The 21392-nt window shown below is 39.2% G+C and overlaps 1 protein-coding gene across 11 annotated transcripts in view; it reads right to left on the bottom strand.

The window, feature by feature from the left end:
* UBAP2 (ubiquitin associated protein 2) overlaps nt 1-21392 on the bottom strand; it is a 71932-nt gene that overhangs the window by 29151 nt on the left and 21389 nt on the right. For all 11 annotated transcript variants that reach the window (XM_039704510.1, XM_039704511.1, XM_039704502.1 and 8 more), the window contains exons 2-6: nt 20531-20673; nt 16570-16647; nt 14906-15016; nt 10783-10936; nt 8990-9067 (exon numbers count right to left, since the gene is read on the bottom strand). In XM_039704510.1, the coding sequence (XP_039560444.1) occupies nt 8990-9067; nt 10783-10936; nt 14906-15016; nt 16570-16647; nt 20531-20632 (523 nt within the window). In that variant the 5' untranslated portion in view covers nt 20633-20673. The remainder of the gene's footprint in view (nt 1-8989; nt 9068-10782; nt 10937-14905; nt 15017-16569; nt 16648-20530; nt 20674-21392) is intronic.

Below are 21392 nucleotides of genomic sequence, written 5' to 3'. Positions count from 1 at the left end.
GAGACCACCCAAACTGAGCAAGAGCAGTACCTCCAGAACATATAACAACAGTTTATGAAAGTTCTACTTTAATGACTTTCTGTTTCTTGCTCTCACCACTCATTATTCCCCTTACCCCAGTCCATTGTTGAAGTGACAAAATACATTTCTGGACATACTTTTTCAAGATTTCTTAGAAGCATCAAAGTAGAGGAAAGATTCCCATCCAGCAAAACACAGCATTTTGTTGGGATAAGAACAGAGAATAGCTTTAGTCTGACACTGACCAGCTTTGTTATCTCTACATTATCTTCCCTTCTTTGCTCTCTTCACAACCAGCTGGAGAGAAGGCAGACAGAGGTTATGAAAGAAACAACAACTGCTGCAACCTGGCATTTGCCACCTTTCTTTACCTTCTTTACCCATGTGTTTTTTGCCATAAACAACGTGCCTCAATACCCAACTGCCTCCAACCTGGCCGCTGAATCTTGTTGCTCAGCCTATCTACTCTTCTGCTATCCTCTGCCAAAATCAGAGCACTCTGGATTACCTTTCTGTCCAGTAAGTTTTTTTAAGAGCAGAACCAGCTACACAAGTTTACCTGGGGATATGGTAGGGGCCATCATGTAATAAAATTACTTTCAATTGCTATCAATAGAGCATTAAACACCATTTACAGAAATTGTGCAGAAGCAAGATCAACAGTTTTCTGACAATCTGAAGTACAAGTCCAACTGGGAGCTGCAAAACACAGAAACAGTCAACCAGAAACAGTTTTGAGTGAGACAGACATAAGGTACAGAGAGTTAATTGAAATAGCTGTGATGAAAGAAGGTATAGATTTTGCAAGAAGAGGTAAGTCACCCCAGTATCTCAAGTGCAATGGGCTGAAGGAACTACCTTAGCACACTAAAGAGAAGGTGATGTTTTAGCAAGCCAGGCATACTTAAGATATGTTCCCATAATGGGCACAATAAACTATTGACTAAAAACATCAATAAGCTACAGTTTTAGAAATTGTGAAAAAGAAAAAGTGCTGTTCCTTAAGTTCCATACACAGTCTTAGACTACCAGCCAGCAAGGCATTTTTTACACCAGATCATTTTGAAAGATAATTCTGTACTTAAATTTCAAGTGGATTCCTTTAACTTCTTAATGCTGTGTCTACACTTTCAGTCAAAACTGGAATTAAGCTCTATCAGCAAATGCAAAAGAACCTTTCTAATGAAGGCAAAAGGGAGTACCAAATTACTAAATTCAAAGCTAGAAAACATATGAAAAATTAACTCAAAATATGGGACAGTGAATGTTCACCACTGCAATATCACCTAACTCAGACACAGGATCTCATACATCATGGTCACTAGTGCAAGATGCCAGTGGAAAGGGCTAATATTCTCTTTGACACAACCACACAACTAATAAATCCTTAAATTCTCATGCCAAGAAAGCTACTTCTCTCAGCTGTCAAAATTTAAAAATGGCCTTAAAACAGAAGGTACAGTCTTTTAAGACAAAGAAACAACTGTGAATGCCCACACGGTATCTACAAACTTTATGCTCTTTAACAGCAACTAAAGAGTCAGTGAGCAAATGAAGCTTTCAGAATTCACAGCAGGAACCCAAATACTAAGCATGCAATCCCACAGTAATTTAAAGACATTTAAATTAGAACTACTATGACTGTGATCTTCCTCACCAGTGATCATGAGCTCTGCTCTTTTGCACACTGAGTTTTGCACTTTCCAGTGAGTGAGCACCGAACAACTACCAGGAAATGGTATAGGTTCACTTTTGCATCAGCTCTTCAAACCAGTTCCCACCTTGATAAATGCCAGAAAACCTTTACACCAAGACACCAAAAAGCCCTGCTGTCTACAGCGACCATGTTGCCCGCCTCTTTTATTTTGTGAGGTTTAATTTGCATGTCACCTATCACCTCACACTTTCCAAGTCCCTTAACTTCCAGGAGGATCTGCTCCAGGATCTTGCCAGGCACAGATGTGAAACTCCCTGACCTGTAGCTCCCCAGGTCTGCCTTCCTTCCCTTTTTAAAATAGAGGTTATGCTTCCCTTTTTTTCATCAGTGGGAACTCAAACACCATGGATGGTGGCTTAGCCACTTCCTCTTCCAGTTCCCTGGGGACCCAACAGATGTATCTTGTCAGGCCCCGAGGACATGTGCACTTTCAGATTCCTCAAAAAGTCTCAGACCTGATCCTCTCCTACAGTGGATGGTTATTCATTCTCCCAGCCCCTGCCTTTACCTTCTGTAATTCATATGGTTAGAAATCTTGTGGGAGAAGACCAAGGCAAAAAAAGTTATTAAGTACCTCCATCTTCTCCATGTCCCAGTTAGCCAGGTCTCCTGTTTTCTTACAGAGAGGGTCCACTTTTTCCCTTGTCTTCCTTTTATCACCAACAGTACAACTTTAGCATTCCCAAACACAACCCTGGCAGCTCAGACAATCTCATTTCTCTCTTCCTCCCAGGCTACATTCATTTGTTTCCTCCTTACCTAGGCTTTGTTTTTGTATTTGAGTTTGTCCAGGAGCTCTTTTTCATCCCTGCAGTTGGGGTAGTTTTTGTCTTTATTTTAGCTGGGACGCACTGCTCCCAAACTTGGAAGAAGGAATCCTTAAATATGAACATGCTTTCCTGGGCCCCACTTCCCTCTGGGGTTGTATCCCATGGCACTCTACCAAGCAGATCCTTGAAGAGGACAAAGTCTGCTCTTCTGACGGCTATAGCAGTGAGCTTGTTGTGTTGTGTGCCCTGAGGGACATGATCTGTCACCAGTCTCCATCTGGACATAGAACCATTGACCACAACTAACTGGATGCACCCAACTAACTGGATGAGGCCAATTCTTTATCCACCAAAAAGTTCACCTTTCAAATCCCTCTCTCTAGTGTAGAGATAAGGATGTCATTGTGACATGTCAAAGGCCTTACAGAGGTCCAGATAGATGATGCCAGCCCTTCCTTGTTGACTGTTACAATTACTCCATCACACAAGGACACCAGGTCAGGCACAACTTGCCCTTCTATGAAGCCAGGATGACCAAAGATGGCTTGTCCTCTTTCCTGACAGATGGAACACATCAGTCCTGAGAAGACCAGGTTTCTCAAAGAGAGTCCCTTGGTCTAAGAAATTAAATCCCCTGCTGTGGCACAAGGGCTATAATCACCTGCTGATTCTCCAAATACAAGGGGCTCTTTCGACCCCCTTTGTTTTTGACTGGGAGAATGAATGAAAAACTACCTGGAAAAACTATCTGCTCCAGAGTGCCTTTTGGCCAGACCCAGGGCTCTGTAATCCCCTCCTTGATGCTGTTCAGACTGCTCCTGGCTGTACCCCTTGTGCCTACATGAAACAACACTAGGAAGTAACAGTCAGTGGACTGCAAGAAGCCTGGCAGTCTCAGCTACCAGGCCGAGATAAGAGCCCCTGGTAAGCAGTTCACCTCTCTAGAATGCATAACATGTCACCTCTGTACCTCCCAGAGGAATCTCCTACTACTGTCATTTGCTGCCTTACTCTTTGCATTTTTCTTCTCCTGAATGAATTCTAGAAAGGTCAATACTTATACCCAACCGAGGCAGGAGGCAAGTTGTTCTGTTTTCACTAAAACCCACTAGGAGGTCAAAAAATTCATCACAATCACTTCTCCACTCTGGTACCATCCATGCATGGCAAGAATTGCTTTCCACAACATTTCCTCCCCCAAAGCAAATGTACACTTCATGGCAGCACAAGAAAGGTGTGCAGAAGCACAACTCAGATGGGATTAGCCCATTAAATTAATAACCTATTCTGCACACAACTTGCCCTTCTATGAAGCCAGGATGACCAAAGATGGCTTGTCCTCTTTCCTGACAGATGGAACACATCAGTCCTGAGAAGACCAGGTTTCTCAAAGAGAGTCCCTTGGTCTAAGAAATTAAATCCCCTGCTGTGGCACAAGGGCTATAATCACCTGCTGATTCTCCAAATACAAGGGGCTCTTTCGACCCCCTTTGTTTTTGACTGGGAGAATGAATGAAAAACTACCTGGAAAAACTATCTGCTCCAGAGTGCCTTTTGGCCAGACCCAGGGCTCTGTAATCCCCTCCTTGATGCTGTTCAGACTGCTCCTGGCTGTACCCCTTGTGCCTACATGAAACAATACTAGGAAGTAACAGTCAGTGGACTGCAAGAAGCCTGGCAGTCTCAGCTACCAGGCTGAGATAAGAGCCCCTGGTAAGCAGTTCACCTCTCTAGAATGCATAACATGTCACCTCTGTACCTCCCAGAGGAATCTCCTACTGTCACTTGCTGCCTTACTCTTTGCATTTTTCTTCTCCTGAATGAATTCTAGAAAGGTCAATACTTATACCCAACCGAGGCAGGAGGCAAGTTGTTCTGTTTTCACTAAAACCCACTAGGAGGTCAAAAAATTCATCACAATCACTTCTCCACTCTGGTACCATCCATGCATGGCAAGAATTGCTTTCCACAACATTTCCTCCCCCAAAGCAAATGTACACTTCATGGCAGCACAAGAAAGGTGTGCAGAAGCACAACTCAGATGGGATTAGCCCATTAAATTAATAACCTATTCTGCAGAAAATCAAGTCTGCTGAGCTTGTAGACCTAAATCCTTCCACTGCAACACAGATGCTTTATTTCAAAACTCAGATTTTCAGGGTTTAAATTAGAGGAAGTTACTTCAAGATTAAGAAATGGCCTTAAGAACAGCTGCAAGAAAAAGGAAATGCAGACTGGAAGGGCAAGCAACACTATAAAGTTGTGCTTATCTTTGACTAAACAGTAAATGAACTGCCCTGGTCTCTACTCTGGCAGTGACATCCTCCCAGCAGAATCAAGTTGACAGAGGCTTATCAAGCCTTAAGAGGTAAGGAGGCGAAATGCAGAAACTTTGTATTCTAGGTACTCCATGTACAAACAAACACCCAAGTTGGATTTAATAATTCAAATTACTTTTGTCTTTATTAGTCATCATAAAGCTAGAAGCAATTAATCAGTTTCATATACTGCATTTACTCTAGAAAGCATTTTTACAATTCATGCTGAAAATTTTCAGCTCTAAAATTACATTTAAAGGAAAACAGGTGACTTTAAGGACTTAAAGGAAAACATAGTTACAACTATGATAACCTAAAAAAAAAAAGTACATGACAGAGTTTCTTAACTAATGCAGAATGAGCCACAGCAAAACTAAACAAACTGCAAATTTTGACTTCCAGAAGGTCTGCTCCACATTCATGTTTTGGAAAAAAACAACATTCTCCTTAGTTCTGGCAAAAAAATCCAAGACATATCCTATGCCAACTGGGCTAAGCTTTTAAACCAAGGGAATGTTTATACATGCAATTCTAGATATAGAAACTCAATTTGTTCAAGGACAGCATACTTCTTATGTTAAAAACAATCAAAAGAGATTGAGAATACAAACTGGACTATAATCAGATACCTATGAAAAGGATAAGCTGTTTTATTTTCCTATACAGCCAGCAGACAAAACAAGAGTTGAAATTAAAACATAGCATTTTTTCCTCTCCTTTTTACATCTATTTTGTTGGATAAAATCTCTGTTGGAACCCACATTTAGGGCATGCTCATGTTGTTCTGGAATAACAAAGCAAAGAGATAAACAGAAGTGCAATCAACAAATCTATCTTGCCTTTGCAAACCAGAAGAATTACTATACATGAGTCTATAACAATTTCTAGGCTGAATTGAAAAAAAAAGCCCAAAAGCCCACCTACCTGTTATTTCTTTATAAGCCATGGTCAATTAGATATCCAGGGAAGAGCACATAAACTGAAATCACAGTGCAGTTTCTTTGGATGCTTTCCTGGTCTTCAGCTATTTGTGGCTTTGACTTCCTTAGTCAAAGATAACTTACACACAACAAAATCTTTGGTGGTTTTTCTTTTTCTTGCCTGTGGTTCTTTTTTAGGATGAAATTTTCAAGTCTTTTAATGTATATATTTTTTGCACCACATCATGTTACTGAAAGGAGTTCCTCAGGTTCACTTCATGTATGAAGAACAAACTCTAAGTTCATCTTGAAGCTCTAACCTGCTGATCTCATTTCATATTCTCTCCTTTGCATACTTGCTTGGCATGATCAATCAATGCCCCCACAGAAGTTTAACAGAGCTCTACCATACACCCACTCAGTCCTCTCTCACAGGCAGAAAATCCTAGACTACTTGTTCATCACACCATAGAACTGCAGACTTCCCAGTACCTTCAAAAGCCTTTTCTAGCTCTACACTCCTTTTTTTTTCTCTGCATCCTTTTCAAAATGAAGTAGAGGAACTGGGAGAATTAGAACTGCACTTAAAATTGAAGATGCAAGAACCTTAAAAAAACAGCAGCTTAAAAACAACCTGTGCTGGTAAAGTTTGTCAAATTGTATACAACAGTGCAGCTGCTTAAAACACAAATAAGAAAATGTTTCTACAGCTGATAATCCTAAACCATAACCATGTGCCTCTTTAATTTCCTCAGGAGATTCCATTCTAGACAGTCGCAAATGCTTTCTATATTGACAAATATAATCACTTTGATGCAATTACTGCTCATCACCATTACAGTATTTCTTACATTAAGCTCACACAAGAAATTTGGTTCTGAAAAGCACAGATGAGAAGGCATCTTAAAACAAAATATTCCCTGACTTCAATACAAAGTTTATAAGTCAGTTTAACAAGCAAAGATTTAGCTTAGAGCAATTACAGCTGACACGTGTCCTGTTACACACACTGTGATATATTTTTGCATTCTGTTGATCAGTCAATAATTTGTATATGCTTCAAATCCCTGACGCCCTGCATACCAGCACACAATGGTGTTTGCATTCTGTTTACCTGCTACCCTATGAAGTTACAAGGAACATGACACGGTCATTAATGAAAGATATACTGCCAGATAAAACTAGTGCCTTACACCAAATATCAAATATTCAGTATAAGGGTTTTTCCCTCTCAGTAAACAGCACGCTATTGCCTCTGTGTCAATCCTGTTTTAGCTATTTTCAGCCATTTATAATTTCTTTAATTTACGTTTTTGTACCATGAAACGGTAATATATATGATGGCCCAGCAAATCTCCTAGAAGGCAGCCAGTAAGATAACTCATGCCTGAGAAGGTGGCTTAAAATAGAGAGTGTGCTGCTCAGATAATTACCTGACCCCTCATTTCCTATCCAGTGCCTACACTGGATTTCTACAAAAACACTGCATGAAACATTTCTAAAAATGGGTTTTGTGGTGATTGCCAGCAATCTGTTTACTTTCAGCTGAAGTATGTTATCTCTCATTTGACTATTCTGTGTAACAGAAAAGCAAGACTACAGAATGAATTGGAAGGAAGCTTTTTATTATTATTTCTACTAATATCCAAAGAAAGAAGACCACATATCCCTGAAATGATAACAACTGAATTACACAGATTTCTAAAACTCCCTGAAGATTTCAAGAGTTTGCATTGTAAAATTAATTAGGTATTTCCTGCCATGGAATACACACACTTGCAATATAATGATCCTATAGTTGGCCAACAGGTTTATCACAGACACTTTGCTCACAGTACAGTCTAAAATATTTGGTAGAGACATATAGTTAATACTATGCACACAAAGCTAGTGAACAGAAACTCTTTGAAGTTTCTACTTCTTCAGTTAGACAGGTCAGCTTGATCTGATTATGAAGTTTGAGATATACGATACTCATCTGGAAAGCTACAGCTTTGACAACAAAAGCAGTGTATGATTTGTAAGGTTAAAGCAAAAAAACACTGCATTTGAAATTAATCTCTAAATTTTACTGAAACATTTTTAAAAGTCCTACTTTTATACTTATAATCTGAAAATAAAGAATTATTTTATAAAATAAGTAACTGCAAGACTTACATTCTATCCACTGAAATGTAAACTGTGAACATACCAAAAATTACAGCTGTGAACTATATCATACCTTGCCCTGCAGGGCTACTTCTCTGCACACACCATTGGGTTTTTGCTGATTCACAGGCACTCTCACATGCAAACCTTTGGAAGTTACTTCTTTGCATCTTTGCACACCTTCAAGATGCAGATCTGGAGACAATGAAGTTGGATGCACCTGTCTCTGAATGCCTTGTTACCCAACATTCCAAAGAGAAAGGAGTCCTTTGAAGGTAGAATTTTTCTTGAGTCAGACAGTACTTACTAAGTACATTAGTTCTGCTATGCTATACATTTTGTCAATTTAACTTATTTAATACACTCGTCCACCCATAATCTGCACCATACGTGGATTACTTCCAACTTTAAGGAAAAACAAGCCTCTATCAACCCCAAACAGTGAAAATCCAGTTCAAATACACATCACCTGATTCCACATCCAATCCATTATACCACCTCTTCCACATGACACGATTGGAGCTGTACCTAAAACTCCACAGTATTCCTTCTCCACAGTTCTCATCAACTCTTCCATGTCGAATTCCTTTTCATAGCAAAATGTCTCTAAGGTGGCTTGTTCTTTCTCTGATTGGCTACCAAAAGCAGAAGGCAAGCCTGACAACCAGAGCCACCCCAAAGAAATGGTACAAGTATACATCAAATCCTTCCCCAAGAGCCATACAGATGGAATCTTGTGCTCTCCTGCTGTTGAAGAACATCTTGAGGAACCCTGAGTGAGCACACTCCCACTCACAGGAGGCTGGCATGAGTCAGTCTGGGAAAACAACTCTCCATAGCCAGTGCACAGCAGTCTGCCACACAGGAAATTACCATAGAGGTGATCTCTGTCAATTTTTTTTAATTTGTTCCAAGACCAAGAAATGATAAAGGGTAGGGAGTAGGATGTACCCAAGTACAAGGTGGTTGAAGTGCGTATGGAATCAAAGGATAAACACAGAATGCTTAAGAAGAACCATTTAAAGAAACAAATGGGAGAGTTCCATTTCAGGACATGAAAGCAGTGCCAGTCCCACAACAATGCCACCATCTCACCTCTCCCACGGCCACGTTTCCCACGGTCTGAAGGCCTGTCTCCTTGATTGTTGTCCACTCCATTCTCTTCAGCTCTAACTGTGGAGAGAGGACAGCTTAAGAGAAGCATTAGAGACTGCTACTTGAGACAATACAGCCATTTGCTTAACCTGAACCCCTCAAAACAAAAGGCAAAATTTTTAAGTGGGATGGTCAACAAATCTCAATCTCCCCTCTTCTTTGACTGAGGCCTTGCTAGAAGCAAGTTATATTTCCTTTGTACTATTAGGAAGCAAAATACAAGAAGGAAAGGTCCCTCAGTAGACAAACCTCTACAAGTGCCATGTTCTGGAGCCTACACTGTTTAATGAGATAGGAAACACAGCTGCCTCATTCTGTGTTTCCTAGATAATGCACTGGTTGACAACAGTGAAAAAATAAAGGATAACCAGTACCAACTCTTCTCCTTTCTGCCCATACTGCATCTCTGTGGAAGCACAGAAACAGACTTCTCCTCTTATTTAAAGTAGAGGGATGATGACTGGGTGAAGGTAAGATACTAAAAAAGGTCTGCACCCTAAGTGTTTTGTGGGAAGCTCCTGACAAGGTGCTTTGAAATACGGCTGGCTACTTGAAGGAGAAAAAAAACCCCAACAAAACTTGCCTCTTGAAACACTCACTGCTGAGACTTTGTACTGATTTTCTCCTAACGGTAATAACAAAACCAAAAATACTTGGACATAAAGTTGGGAAGAAAATACCGAGATTTGATAACAATATGCAATTTCTTTAATCCCAGTTTGAAAATGACAAGAGCAGCATCTGTCTCTGGTAAAAAATAATTGCCCTTTGCTTTCATTTTGATTCATTTAATTTATACTTTTCTAAGTCCAGCTCCACGTTTTATTAACATTTTTTCATCTTGACTTTATCCTACAAAAATTCACAACATCTATATTGGCACAATAGTTGAATATCTTCCAATTATGAATAACATCAGTTGGCTAATATTGTAAATGTTTTTCCTGCTTATAAGTGCAAAGCTAAACACATTGTATCCATTCTGATTTCTTTTCTCATCTATCAGTGTGGCAAATAGCCAATACCAACAATGCGCACAGCTTTAAGAATGCTGACAAAACTTAGCTAAAAAAAGAAACATGTATCCGATCATGATCTATTGTGACTCTGTCTAACTTGGTGATCTATTGTGACTCTATCTAACTTGGAAACATCAGTTTGCTTTCATACTATCTATTATTGCAACTGTAGCAAAGCTTTCAATGTTTCAACTAACAACGAATTTTTCTGTTGCAGAAACTCACCTTTGGTTGATTTATGTGAGAAATACATTTAGAGATTAATAATCATCCCAGTGTTTTCATTCCCCTTATGAGAAGATGAGAACATCTTCAGGTTCTCCCACTCATAAAAGGAGATGGAGTCAAAGCTGGATAATTTTTTCATTAAAAGAAACAAAAAAGTGTATCAGCTGTGCAGCGACATACTTGTTCTCAAGCAGACTTACAAAGACTCAATTCTAAAACTTACATGAAGAACAGCAATTTGTACAAGATCAATTCATCAAACAAGAACAGAGACTTATATTAAACTGAGTGTCTCTGAACAAGTACAGACCATCCCAAAACCAAGTCACATAGATCAAGCATACCTGTGGCACAAACAAGTTATGATCCCTTCAACGCTGAGCTATAGTTGGACGGATTTGCTCCATTAAGCACTCGCTCTTAGCTCAGTCAGTTCCAGCTGCAAGAAAAGCGTCTCAATCTTTAAAAATTAATCCCTATACATACACTCTCGTCCACGGCTGCCTCCTCTTCCCCGTCTGTTGGAACTTCCCCGTCCGCGACTCACTTCTCTGTCCCCTCGTTTCTCTCTGTTCTCTTTGTTTTCTGAGCCTTCCTTTCCAAGGCTTTTCTTCTTTCCCCCTACAGTCTCCCAAGAAGTCTATTTGGGTAGAATAGAATTAGACACAAAAGTCAAAAAGGAAGAGACACTTCTCAATGCACACTTTCTACCCCACACCCTTCCAGTTCATGGAAAAAAAACAGGTATTTGCATAATGTCATATATGGCAAACTAGACTAATACAAATGAAAAGACAGGCTATGTATTTTTGCAAAGATATGAGAGAAAGAAACATTTTTTTAATTTTGATTGTCTTAGGGAATATGAGAACCCCAAATATTTCTGGGTATAACAGACTTCTACTAGTTCAAGGAAGACTGGATACTATTGTAACACAGAACATCTGCAAAGCAAGCAACAGTTTTCCTCTCAAATACATCCATAAATCTAGCATGGGAACATGAACAAAGCTATCTTTTTCTCCCAGGGAAATGAAAAAAAAAAAAAAAAACCAAAAAACCCTTGCAAGTATCATTGAACAAAAGATTGATGAGAATAAGTATATGGCCAAGGGCGGGGGGGGGGGGGGTGGAACCCAAACAGAAAAGAAAAACTTTTCATCCAGGCACACTAGAATTTAAGCCCCAGAAGACAGAATGGCAAAACAACAACCTGGGAGAACTGACAAGCCAGACTATCTACTCTTAACAGCTACAGACCATCACACATGGCAAAACACAGGAAAATCTATGTCTAAACAAGACACGGGATCAAGGTCCAAACATCAGGCTTCTGTTTTAATCTTAAACTCAGTCTTTAAAATAAATTCAAGGATGTTATCAGCTCCACAGGAGTATCTGTAGGAGTTGAAAATAAAATGACTAAAACACTTGCCAAGAATAGCTCAGCAAGTCATATATTATGCAATTGCATGGTTAGTCTATTAAGCCATAGCTGCAAAGCAAGTAAGAAGAAGAAAAGGTATTATTTGCAAATCATTAACATGGCAGAGAGGTTTACATGTATGTCCCCATTTTTAGGAGCTTACAGCTCAAGTAAGATATTTAATATCAGAATATTTGCACATACAAATTGTAGTGAAGCACTGAAGTATGACATCTGACAGGCACCTACATCAAACAAAAAAGTCTATCAGTAATTTTAAGTTCTGTCTTATCTCTCAATTCCACCAACAGCAACTCTGCAGCCCTGAGGAGCCAAGCCATGGCCAGCTAGTTCAAGCTGCCTAGGAAGCCAGTACAAGGAAGAAAGCAGGTAACAAAGCAGTTTACCAACTCATTGTTACAGGGTCTCCTTTGAGAGAATAAGAAGAAAAAGAATGGCTATTCTTTCATTTTTTGGCGTGGCATCGGTGAGAAAGAAAGGTGAAATCACTTTGCAGTTTCACCTCCCGTTTAGGAGACTAAACCAACTTTAGTGAAGTGCAGCCAGAGCTGATCAGAGGTACAAAACTAACACATTTGAACATCACCACTTTATCTGTGAGGCAGAAAGCTGCTTCCCCCAGTAAGTACCACATGGTGTCACCTACCACAGCTGGTGTAACTGCACTGAAACATTCCTAGTGGTTCACAGAGGAAAGATACCTGCACTGACAACCGAAGAGCCAAGTCTTTTAGAGTTCAGAATGCACTAATTGACTGATGGGCTTGGTGCCAAAACATATTTGACCATTTCAGGAAACACCCGAAACTGGATAAGCTGTAAAGCTGAAGAAGAAGCAGCCTCTCCTGAGTGAGAGTTAAAATAACTTAGGAAGGATCAGTAAAAAGATGACTATGAAAGCATCAGATCCATGTTTTCCCACAATACAATTTTGAGGAAAGCCTTGAGAAAATCAGGCATGTCCTTTAAGACAGAGGATGGTGCTACCTCTGAGCATGGGGATCCATCACAAACCATTGAGCTCTCTCTCTTTGTGAGGGAGGTAACTAACTACAAATTCAGCTGACAGTGTCTGAAGCAACCCAAATCATAGCAGTGGGTCTGACCTCTGAAAAATCTAACAGAATAATTCTTGCTGACCTGTTCTTACATGGAAAGAATAAAAATCTGAAAGGTCTGTTTTATTCTATCTTCAAAGGTTTAGTAAGTAAAACACAGCTGAGCATAAAATAGATTTAAGAAGTTAAATGAATACAAGTCTTAGGCAAAGAAACACGTCCTTCTCTACTCATACACAAGCCTCTAATTACCCCAAGCCAGACTGCTATAACTGCTGCAAAAAGACAGTCTTTACAGAGACAAAGTCACACACTTACAGCTTGTAGATCAAGCTTTAAACCCCCAAAAGCAAACAAAAAAAGACTAAGACAAAATTGGCTGAGTACCAAATAAACTATAAATACACATTTTAACTATCACTCCTTGCTCTTTGAATTCCTTCAGTTGAATGGACACATCTTTCAAATGAAGTTTAAAAAAACTGCAAGTGCATCACAGCAGAGTGAGACTACAAAAAGAGATTTGGAAATCTGCATTCAGAATTTGTAGTACCTCAGCTTACAACTTCAAATCCATGGTTAAACTGTTCTCAAGTATAATGGCCTTAAAACAAATCCTTCTAACTGGAGGCCCACAAACTTTCAAAAATAAATTTCTTCACACCCATCAATTAGTACTCCTTCCTCCTTGACTCCTTCAAGTTCTCTATATTTATTTCTAAGTTGCAATTTGTCTATAGAGAGCAGTGGATTAAGAAGGACTTGTCAAAAGTGCAGAACATATTAGCATCAACAAACACTCCACAATATCTTCCATTTCAATTTTAGTTTACCATCTTCAAAGGAGAGACAGATTAACAAAAAACTAAAGCAAAATGAGCTCTCTCTTTTCCTATGTCATGCCTCATAATACTGTGAGTTTTATTTATAAATTTTTACTTGCAGCTGATGAATGAGTTCAGAAAACTTTATCCATGTCATGATCAATTACAACAAATTGTTAAAGTAAGAAAGGATTTAATATTCTCTATCAACCAGAAAACTGCTTTCAACTGAAAAATGGCAAATATGAGAAGTATGAGAGAAAACAACACATCACCCAGACAGATTTAAATGAAATGCTCTCCTCTACTCCCAGCCTCTCAATATCATATACTTCTGTGTTTAGAAGACCTCAACTCTGGCAAAAAATGAAAAGGGGATAGAAAAAAAGCCCCCTCAGTCAAAACAGTGTATGTCCCAGATTAAGGGTGTGTGAGGGGTGAACTTCCTCATTAACAATAAGCCAGAGTACACATCCTGACAAATCACAGGAAATACTGAGTGTTCAGCATCAAGAAAGGAAGTCCAGGTTACTTTTTCAACTTGGATGAGATACAATCTAATTTGAAGGCAAGATGTAAGAAATCTCTCCTTGAAGCAAGCAAAAATTTCAACTGCAGTAAAACATATTTTCTTAGTATCTCTTGGGATAAAAAATTTCCCTATGCAACTTTTTAAGTGACATTATTTGTTGTTGTATACACACTGTTTAGTTTCCTCTTCCTGTTTTTCAATTAAGTCATGCAAATGAGCAACACAGTTAAAGAAGCAACTACTTGTTGCATCCTTTCCTAACATAAGCAGCATTATCAATGCAACTTGCAGATGTGGCTATAACTCCTCCAACTTCAATACCGGCAACCCACACCTACAGAATATGCATAACTTAAAAATACCTGCTTGCCCTTGGGTTTACAAAGATTGACCTTTGTGATGGTCTCAGGCCTCAGGAGGGTCTACACAATAACTACAAAACCTGTAGCAAGAAACACGCCTGTGTCTGAGGGAGCACTCAGTTCTGCTGCAGAGTTAAAACTGCTGTATATAAATTAAAGCATAGGAACTCTGCAATAGACCAGCTGAACACCCACAACATTTTCCGGATTCAGCCTTCTCCAAGGTATGCATGGAGAAGCTGCCCCAGTTTCCATTTCCTCCAAAAGAAATTGAATGGAGACATGGAAATTGAAAACTTCTGGAATATGACTTCCTCAATATCCTTCTAGAAGCTGAAAATCACATCAAACAAAAGGAGCAGTTTAACATGGGAGTAAAACCTTACCGTGTCTGAACTTCCTTCCAGCAGTATGTTGATTGCTCTATTCACATCCCCATTACAATCATGTAGTGCCACTATGCATTCATCCTGGTTCTTCCCCGTCACTTCCATAAGCTGTCAGTAAAAGTCAGACATGTTAATATATCTAAATTACCATCATAAGATAGAGCTAGTATGACCACAGTCATTACACCAAAGTGCATAGCTACCATGTCAGAGTAAACTAATATCCTGAATAAAGTAACCTGCATTTTACAGATCTGCTTGGGATTCAGACGAGAGGAAGAAGCACATATTAATTGGTAATCAAGGAAGTACTCTTTCACACTTTTTTGTTCTTGCAGCAAATGCTGTCAGATACAGCAGTACCTGAATGTAAAGGACCACAATAGTTTCAGTACCATTCTATCTCCCTCCACCAAAACCGCCCCTCTTTATCCCAGTGGGAGAAAAGACATATAGTAAGACATGGCAAAGAACAGATCCACCTGGAAAACCATCTAGACTAAGAAATACATTATCTTTCAGACAGACTACCTCCCTTCATCCATTTCAGCATAAAGCCACACCAGAGTCACAAAGCTGATTAAGGAGATCTAGTTCTGAATTATGCTCCTTGAACTCATGGTGTATATCCTGAAGAGTGTGGGACAGAAATAATCTGTCACGGGGCATTCAGCAAATTCATCTAACAAACAAAACCTACATGAGCTAGAAATACATATGCAGAAGGTAAAACATATTCTATGCAGAACTTAATTCATCTCCTTCCCACCAGCGCAGCTACAAGCACTATTGATGAGGCTCCTTTGGCTTCACAAAGTACAAGATTTCATTTTTGGCACAGCAACAGAACTAGTTTGTAACAAGAACAACAAAAAGCATTTAACAATGCTTCAGAGGAAGTTTCAGAAATGAAAAGAAACCAAGAAATCTGCTCCTTTGCTGCATTTACGCATTCAAGCTAATTCTTCCCTCCTGGGTGTACTCCTAGGTTCTTCATGAGCTGTGATGTATTCACTGGGACAAAACCACCAATAGCCACAACAGAAGAGACACCTATATTGTCAGGACTGCTTGAATTAATGGTCTCAGTTATAACTAGGTAATGAAAGCTTGATTAGCTAACACTTAACACTCACCATGGTAGAGGAAGTGAGAGTTTTATTTTATACACCGTAATTCTATAATTTTAACGCATACACAGATCTGTGATAACACCTTGATTTTCCTTTAAGCTAATCATTAGACTTTCACTTTTCCTGAAAAACTTCCAATAGCAAACTCAGCTTACACAAGTGACATTTTTCTCACGTGCGTTTACTTGTGGATAAACTGAATGCATTCTTTATTCTGACAATCGTTAATCATCAGGACCATACTAGAGAGATACACTGAGAAAGAGACAACAGCACAAACGAGTTTTGGCTTAAGGGTTTGTCTACAAAGAAAAATACACTGAAAACTACACCGTCAGAGCTGTATTACCACAAAATTTCTTGTAAAAAGACTTTAGAGTGCAACAAGAGCACCTTTTCCTAGTTAAACTTATGTCCTTCCGAAAAAAGTTTCATCTAACCCAGAAACAGATGCTTTGCCTCCAAAATGTAAGCCAGCTCTAGAATATTTTATGGTGGGACAAAAAACTTGTACCATAACAAACATACTTGTTTCACTTTATCTTCAAAATCTGCGTCATTCTTATCGTAGATCATCTGAGCAAGGCGAATCTGTTCTGCTGTTGCCTGAAAAAAGAGAATATCCAATAAAGTACACAAAGGGTAACTATATTTTTTAGAAGTATATCCCAGTGTCCCTGCTTTTTTCCTGTGGTTTCTCAAAAGAACATACACAACAAGCACAGAGATGCTGTGGGGGAGGGATCAATATCTTGTCCATTCCCATTTATAGTTTTAAATGTTATTTGGGATAGAAGCAATTTCAACACATTCTAATCTATTTGAAACACAATTAAAGGTCACTGCACTGACAAGACCACCATATAATAACACACAAGAACCAGGGAAGACCACATTTTAGCATTAATGCTTTCACTTTTATTTAGGATCTACTACTCCAGTATTAAGAGTTTTATTGTAATAACTGGCAATAGTATCTCTAAATTAACCACATCTCTGACGATCCCTGCTCCCATCCCCTTCCACAGTACTCCCAACAACAATCTGACTCTGCAGTTTTATTGAGCACTTAAAAAGACTTGGGTCATGTCTCAAGACTTTGTCCATGAACAGCTGCACTGTTTTTTTTACAAGCAAATACTGGTCTCTGAAAACTGGTAAAGCAACTTGCTATTGATGAAGTACCTGGTGCTTCTGCAACATTCCTGGACAAAAATGCACACTGGCAACTTGCACAAAAGCTGAGAGACTGAAAGAGATGCAGTAAAGTATGAAAAATCCAAACACACTATGGCTGCCCCTGAGAGGAAAACAACTCTAACACAGATGTCACATCACACACGTCACCTCATAGTGTGGCATCTGCAGCCTATGAACTGCACTCCCGAGAAAATACCAAAGAACAGTGTGCACTACAAGATCCTGGACCTCATTTGACTTCTGCTGAAAATGAAGAGGCTACTGTTGCATATAGAGAAAACTGACAATGAAGAGAGCTAGGACCGCTGCTGAGCCTGCAGAGGTTCTTCCTCCTCGAGTCAGATCAGCTCATCTGCTGGAATTTTTGAACGAAAGGATTCACCCTGGGCCACTGGCTGAATCTCACCTTCTGCCATCCCACTTCACAGGATACACACATGAAATTCTGTGCCTCACAAGGTCAGATCTAATCAGAGTCAGACTGTCTGGCTTTTGGAGTTTACCACAAATCCAAGTTCTAGAGGAGGTTACCAAACATAAATGCTGAGAAGAGTCTAAAAATTACTCCAACGAACACCATCAGCTGCTTATTTGTTGAAAAGTTACTGCAGCTGTCACAGTTCCTTAAGGGAAGTGACATCTGTGCTCAGATGTGCTCCAAAAGAATTAGAGTTTGTAACAGTTGCACACTGAGTTACTTCACCTTTTCAGCCTGTCATGCTGACAGCCTCGTATGTCACTCCACTGGGTAAGAGGGGGAGGGCCTGCTCTGGAACTCCCCAGTTCCACGTTCCACAGAAGCCACCCTGTCAGAGTGGTGCTCTAAGCAATTGAGGTTGCTCTTAGTGACTGCTCAGAGCTCAGCAGACAGCAAAACCAAAATATGTGCTGGCTTCAATTTAAGTCTTGTTGATCCATTTTCTCACTCTGATTACAGCATCCACAGGCGCACTGTGACTTTGAAGCAAGTGAAGAGATTTTCTTTGAAAATATCCAGAGCAAAAACATTCAGACAATATAACTTCTGTAGAGATATGATGGCATATTTTACCAAAAATCAGGAATCTACTAAGACCTATTTTTTCCATAAACAAATGTTTTCTTCAAGCCCATGTTAGAAGACAAAACTATATCCATTTTAAAATAATTACAACTGTGTGACAGCATCTTCAATTTTCCTGTGTAAGCAGAGAGCTTAGAAACTTGTAGGTGCAATACCACTCATATTTATGCCAGTGGATTACACCCAGATGGAATTGAAGATTCAGAAGGAAAAAAACCAACAACAAAAACCACAAGATGACTACAAAAACATCAGATCAGTGTCATAAAAAAATCTGGCCTTTCCTCCAGCAAGTAGTGGTTCTTTATTTTTAATTTTATTCTAATTACTAGAATGGATACTGTAGCATCCTAACCAAGAGTACAATTAAGTTTTAATTGTGACTAAAAAAGCAGTAGTATTTCAAAACACACTGAACTTTACTCAACCTTACAAGACATAGTACCTCTTCAATAGAAGAGTGGAAGAAATTTTAAACTAAAAACTTCAAACTACCAGGAAACAGAAGTGTGCAAAACACAAGATTAAGTGACAGTAATAGATATACATCTCACAATAAAATGGCACATTTATTATCCAGAAGAAATGCAACAGAAACATGATGTAATTTGTTAAATAATTTAAATGATGATCAATGTGATATTATGACAGTGGAACAACCATTTGGGAAAACACTATTCTATATTCAGAAAAATGAATCATTGGTAATTAAACAGGTAAATCCAGAGACTTCTGCTGATCTGCAAAGACTGACTAAACAGAAAGGTCCATCTGATATCTCAACAATAAAATATATGGATCATTAAAACATAACTGCTACGTATGAAATAACCACCTTTTCCACTGAAGTGATCAAACCAGTACCTATTATGCAGAAGGCAGGATAAATGGACAAAATGCAAAAAAAGGTCTTGATGCCTAAAATAAATTAATCCCGTAGTTTGGAAAGGTCCTCCAGGGATACACCATGACCACACTCATGGTAATTTTTTTTTCCTTTTAAAAGCAGAAATTACCAGTGTTCTAGCTTGTGTCACTTGCTCTCTGAGGAGAGTTGGTTTCTACCTTTGCTATATCCTTTCATGAGGCACCTGAACAGAACACACTTGCCTTGTATTATTGGGCTGAAAAAACCCAGATCCCTGAGCCACCCCTCATTTCTCCTCTGTTTCAGTCTAACAACCATCTTTGCAGCTTTTCACTTTCTCCCATCTGCCTATGTCTACCTTGTGCCAGGTAACCCAACCAAGCAAACAACTCCAGTGCTGTCTTGCAAAATGTTGGAAAAGGGGAAGCCACCACCTTTGCCAGGCTGCTCACTATACTCCTGCAGCCTTGTTTTAAAATAAAACCAAATTCAACTCATTTGTTGGAAGCCACTTTCTAAATCCACACATTAGCATGAATCACCACTATGCCAAGTGCTGCAACTCAAGGAGGTGACAAGGGTTTGAGGTCACATGATTAATACTGTGCAAAACAGACCAAGAGGGTCTCCTTATTAAAGACTAGTCCAAAAAACAATAGAAGGCAGCATTTCTCGGCAGAGCACCTCTAGACTGATACACACACTGCCAGTAAAGAACTGATACAGTTTTTGAATCCAGACTAATTTTGAGATGTATCTGTCAAGAGAATACTGAGTTGCCAGAAGCAGAAACATTCTGCACTCTTTGTAACCCAGACAAGCATACAACTACTGCTGCCAAGAATCAGTGGCAGTAGGGTGAAACTTAATTTCCATTTAACAGATACTGAAAATTTTAGTCTGCTAGGGGACGACCATTTCACTTGGTGGGGTCACTGCACAAGAAGTTTAGGATGTTGTAGAACACAACATGCATCAAACAAAGCTTTTCCTGCCCATTCTAATTTCCCTCTTGACCAGAAATCTTCTAGGATCAGGAGGTTGGCAGATAGAAGAGCTGAGATCTGAGGACTGTGAGGTCACAGCACAGAAATCCTGACATGGGCATCGAATTCCTCACTGATAGGAGACATTGCTGAAGAACACAGAACTCATTTAGAGACAACACAGGAATAACTCAACGCTGTCCTGCATTACTGAGCAATTAAAGCAAGTAATCAAGCATAATCTTCCAAAATAAACCATATATTTTCACCCCATCTTCTTTCAATTTTGCTGAGTCAGGGAAGAAACTTGTATCATTACATTCCCACTTTCAAGTCAAAGAAGTTGATACAGCAGCACTGTACTGTACATACCTGCACTACTTGTTTCTGTGGTTGTGTTGGCTGTGTGGTAGAAATTTGCATTTTGTCCCGAGTGCCCCGGGTACGTTCACTGCCCACCGAAGTCATCATCATATACAGTATATACAAAACAATGTATGTACAAAATACAAAATCTGAAAAAAAAAAGAGCATGAGTTAAGTAAGGTGGACACCAATTAAATAACCAAATAACATAAGTACAGTAAGTAGTTTGAACTCCTGCCTTTACTACCGATTCTATACAGAGACTCAGGAGAAAGCAGCTTTAATACACTATTTTTGGATTTGCTGCAGTTTTTAACACTAAAAGGGGAAATTAAGTGGATAGAAAGCCTTTTTATCATCTGACTGGGATCTGTGTCAATTTATACTTCTAGATCTCACAGCTTTTTCTAGTTATTTAATATACAGACTTTTCTGTTGGCTACTCAATCTGATTAAGTTTTAGCTCCAGCTGCTTCACTCAAACTTCTATAATATCTGCTGTCTAGTTCTGATGCCTGGAATTTAACCGCTCTCACATCCACTCAGAACACTACACAAAAATCATACTCATGAACTAGACAGTTCCTCTTTTCCCTACTATCAAAACTTCTTTTCCTGTACATTCATGGAGGTAACGGCCAATTCCAACTCTACTTCTCATCTTTCATTTATAAGAAAAATTATGATGATTAGGTTTAAATCCACCCTCTACAGCCAGTACTTTTGTTTTATTCTCCCTCATATTTACAGAAACAATTTATAAAATTACTTTATCACCCTACTTTAAACATACCATGGGTGTATGGCAACAGAGAAACCCAAGAAACCCCAAATCCTCTACACACCTCATTGTTACCCCATCTGTGGC

Source organism: Passer montanus, unplaced genomic scaffold (assembly GCF_014805655.1).
Source record: "Passer montanus isolate IOZ18808 unplaced genomic scaffold, ASM1480565v1 scaffold176, whole genome shotgun sequence".
Classification (NCBI taxonomy): Eukaryota; Metazoa; Chordata; class Aves; order Passeriformes; family Passeridae; genus Passer; species Passer montanus.
This window is presented reverse-complemented; position numbering and strand designations above follow the sequence as displayed.